General features: G+C 47.2%; 1 protein-coding gene across 1 annotated transcript in view; it reads right to left on the reverse strand.

The window, feature by feature from the left end:
- The window catches only part of ncoa4 (nuclear receptor coactivator 4), a gene marked incomplete at its 5' end in the record, with an annotated part of 20,391 nt that extends 16,955 nt beyond the window's left edge, over positions 1 to 3,436 (reverse strand). The window contains one exon of the mRNA XM_083775100.1: positions 3,432 to 3,436. Within this exon, the coding sequence (XP_083631226.1) occupies positions 3,432 to 3,436 (5 nt within the window). The remainder of the gene's footprint in view (positions 1 to 3,431) is intronic.
- Positions 3,437 to 4,168: the final 732 nt, after the last annotated feature.

Consider the following 4,168-nt stretch of genomic DNA (forward strand, 5'->3'; position numbering starts at 1 on the left):
TTTTTCATGTCCTCACTGTATTGCATTACTGCTTGTTTTTTAATGTCGTTGCCTTGCTTTTCTTTTATTCTCCATTGTTCTGTAAAGCACTTTGAGCTGCATTTCATGTCATGAAAGGTGCTATACAAATAAAGTTTTATTATTATTATTATTACTGTACAATACTTTAAAACAGTTGTCATGTTGCACACATGCCTAAAATAGCTCTTATTTGCGCCGCCCTCGTTGAAAACAATGTATTTCAGACTCCATCTTGTCTCAGTTCAGACTGCATGAACAGCGCTCGGTTTCTGCCCCCTCAATGTCCTAACTCTTCTGTTAGATGGCTCTGGGTTTCTGCCCCCTCAATGTCCTAACTCTTCTATTAGATGGCTCTGGGTTTCTGCCCCCCTCAATGTCCTAACTCTTCTGTTAGATGGCTCTGGGTCTCTGCCCCCTCAATGTCCTAACTCTTCTCTTAGATGGCTCTGGGTTTCTGCCCCCTCAATGTCCTAACTCTTCTATTAGATGGCTCTGGGTTTCTGCCCCCTCAATGTCCTAACTCTTCTATTAGATGGCTCTGGGTTTCTGCCCCCTCAATGTCCTAACTCTTCTATTAGATGGCTCTGGGTTTCTGCCCCCTCAATGTCCTAACTCTTCTATTAGATGGCTCTGGGTTTCTGCCCCCTCAATGTCCTAACTCTTCTATTAGATGGCTCTGGGTTTCTGCCCCCTCAATGTCCTAACTCTTCTATTAGACGGCTCTGGGTTTCTGCCCCCTCAATGTCCTAACTCTTCTATTAGATGGCTCTGGGTTTCTGCCCCCTCAATGTCCTAACTCTTCTATTAGATGGCTCTGGGTTTCTGCCCCCTCAATGTCCTAACTCTTCTGTTAGATGGCTCTGGGTTTCTGCCCCCTCAATGTCCTAACTCTTCTATTAGATGGCTCTGGGTTTCTGCCCCCTCAATGTCCTAACTCTTCTATTAGATGGCTCTGGGTTTCTGCCCCCTCAATGTCCTAACTCTTCTATTAGATGGCTCTGGGTTTCTGCCCCCTCAATGTCCTAACTCTTCTATTAGATGGCTCTGGGTTTCTGCCCCCTCAATGTCCTAACTCTTCTATTAGATGGCTCTGGGTTTCTGCCCCCTCAATGTCCTAACTCTTCTATTAGACGGCTCTGGGTTTCTGCCCCCTCAATGTCCTAACTCTTCTATTAGATGGCTCTGGGTTTCTGCCCCCTCAATGTCCTAACTCTTCTGTTAGACGGCTCTGGGTTTCTGCCCCCTCAATGTCCTAACTCTTCTATTAGATGGCTCTGGGTTTCTGCCCCCTCAATGTCCTAACTCTACTATTAGATGGCTCTGGGTTTCTGCCCCCTCAATGTCCTAACTCTTCTGTTAGACGGCTCTGGGTTTCTGCCCCCTCAATGTCCTAACTCTTCTATTAGATGGCTCTGGGTTTCTGCCCCCTCAATGTCCTAACTCTTCTATTAGATGGCTCTGGGTTTCTGCCCCCTCAATGTCCTAACTCTTCTATTAGATGGCTCTGGGTTTCTGCCCCCTCAATGTCCTAACTCTTCTATTAGATGGCTCTGGGTTTCTGCCCCTCAATGTCCTAACTCTTCTATTAGATGGCTCTGGGTTTCTGCCCCCTCAATGTCCTAACTCTTCTATTAGATGGCTCTGGGTTTCTGCCCCCTCAATGTCCTAACTCTTCTATTAGATGGCTCTGGGTTTCTGCCCCTCAATGTCCTAACTCTTCTATTAGATGGCTCTGGGTTTCTGCCCCCTCAATGTCCTAACTCTTCTATTAGACGGCTCTGGGTTTCTGCCCCCTCAATGTCCTAACTCTTCTATTAGACGGCTCTGGGTTTCTGCCCCCTCAATGTCCTAACTCTTCTGTTAGATGGCTCTGGGTTTCTGCCCCCTCAATGTCCTAACTCTTCTGTTAGATGGCTCTGGGTTTCTGCCCCCTCAATGTCCTAACTCTTCTATTAGATGGCTCTGGGTTTCTGCCCCCTCAATGTCCTAACTCTTCTATTAGATGGCTCTGGGTTTCTGCCCCCTCAATGTCCTAACTCTTCTGTTAGATGGCTCTGGGTTTCTGCCCCCTCAATGTCCTAACTCTTCTGTTAGATGGCTCTGGGTTTCTGCCCCCTCAATGTCCTAACTCTTCTGTTAGATGGCTCTGGGTTTCTGCCCCCTCAATGTCCTAACTCTTCTATTAGATGGCTCTGGGTTTCTGCCCCCTCAATGTCCTAACTCTTCTATTAGATGGCTCTGGGTTTCTGCCCCCTCAATGTCCTAACTCTTCTATTAGATGGCTCTGGGTTTCAGCCCCCTCAATGTCCTAACTCTTCTATTAGATGGCTCTGTGTTTCTGCCCCCTCAATGTCCTAACTCTACTATTAGAGGGCTCTGGGTTTCTGCCCCCTCAATGTCCTAACTCTTCTATTAGAGGGCTCTGGGTTTCTGCCCCCTCAATGTCCTAACTCTTCTATTAGAGGGCTCTGGGTTTCTGCCCCCTCAATGTCCTTACTCTTCTATTAGATGGCTCTGGGTTTCTGCCCCCTCAATGTCCTAACTCTTCTATTAGATGGCTCTGGGTTTCTGCCCCCTCAATGTCCTAACTCTACTATTAGAGGGCTCTGGGTTTCTGCCCCCTCAATGTCCTAACTCTTCTATTAGATGGCTCTGGGTTTCTGCCCCCTCAATGTCCTAACTCTTCTATTAGAGGGCTCTGGGTTTCTGCCCCCTCAATGTCCTAACTCTTCTATTAGATGGCTCTGGGTTTCTGCCCCCTCAATGTCCTAACTCTTCTATTAGATGGCTCTGGGTTTCTGCCCCCTCAATGTCCTAACTCTTCTATTAGATGGCTCTGGGTTTCTGCCCCCTCAATGTCCTAACTCTTCTATTAGATGGCTCTGGGTTTCTGCCCCCTCAATGTCCTAACTCTTCTATTAGATGGCTCTGTGTTTCTGCCCCCTCAATGTCCTAACTCTTCTATTAGATGGCTCTGGGTTTCTGCCCCCTCAATGTCCTAACTCTTCTATTAGATGGCTCTGGGTTTCTGCCCCCTCAATGTCCTAACTCTTCTATTAGATGGCTCTGGGTTTCTGCCCCCTCAATGTCCTAACTCTTCTATTAGAGGGCTCTGGGTTTCTGCCCCCTCAATGTCCTAACTCTTCTATTAGATGGCTCTGGGTTTCTGCCCCCTCAATGTCCTAACTCTTCCATTAGAGGGCTCTGGGTTTCTGCCCCCTCAATGTCCTAACTCTTCTATTAGATGGCTCTGGGTTTCTGCCCCCTCAATGTCCTAACTCTTCTATTAGATGGCTCTGAGTCTGAACTAAAGCCTGTACCCTTCACAAGATCCACATAATAGCAGTTTAAATAGACCTACAACCAACCAACCAACCCCTTCCTCACCTCTGAAACTAAACAACAGCTACCTCATCCTCCTATGGGTATGTGTGTATGTAAATAATACCGTGTGATTGGATGTATAAGAATAACACGTCAGGAGTAACAAAGGATAGGCCTTAATACTCCTTTAGCTTCAGCCTATGTGCCTTTTCCGTCAACCAAACATAAAGGTTGGATGAAATGTCAAAATGTAATGTCGACCTCTGTCAAACTGTTGACGGAAGAGAACAGGAAGAGAGATACAGAGAGACAGAGAGAGAGAGAGAGAGAGAGAGAGACAGAGAGAGAGAGAGAGAGAGAGACAGAGAGAGAGAGAGAGAGACACAGAGAGAGAGAGAGAGACAGAGAGAGAGACAGAGAGAGACAGAGACAGAGACAGAGACAGAGACAGAGACAGAGACAGAGACACAGAGACAGAGAGACAGCGAGAGAGACAGATACAGAGAGGGAGAGAGAGAGAGCTACGGAGACAGAGAGCGATAGACAGCGAGAGACAGTTGGAGAGTATAATTACAGGGTGAGGTTCGTAATCGTCTAAAAACATTACATTTAGGACCACACACACACACACACACACACACACACACACACACACACACACACACACACACACACACACACACACACACACACACACACACACACACACACACACACACACACACACACACACACACACACACACACACACACTTACCGGATGGTAAGTGAGATCGGAGTGGAGCGAGGCGACCGAGTTCACAACAACCGAATGAAGCTATAC

This window comes from Protomyctophum parallelum, assembly GCF_964188405.1.
Source record: "Protomyctophum parallelum genome assembly, chromosome: 10".
Lineage (NCBI taxonomy): Eukaryota > Metazoa > Chordata > Actinopteri > Myctophiformes > Myctophidae > Protomyctophum > Protomyctophum parallelum.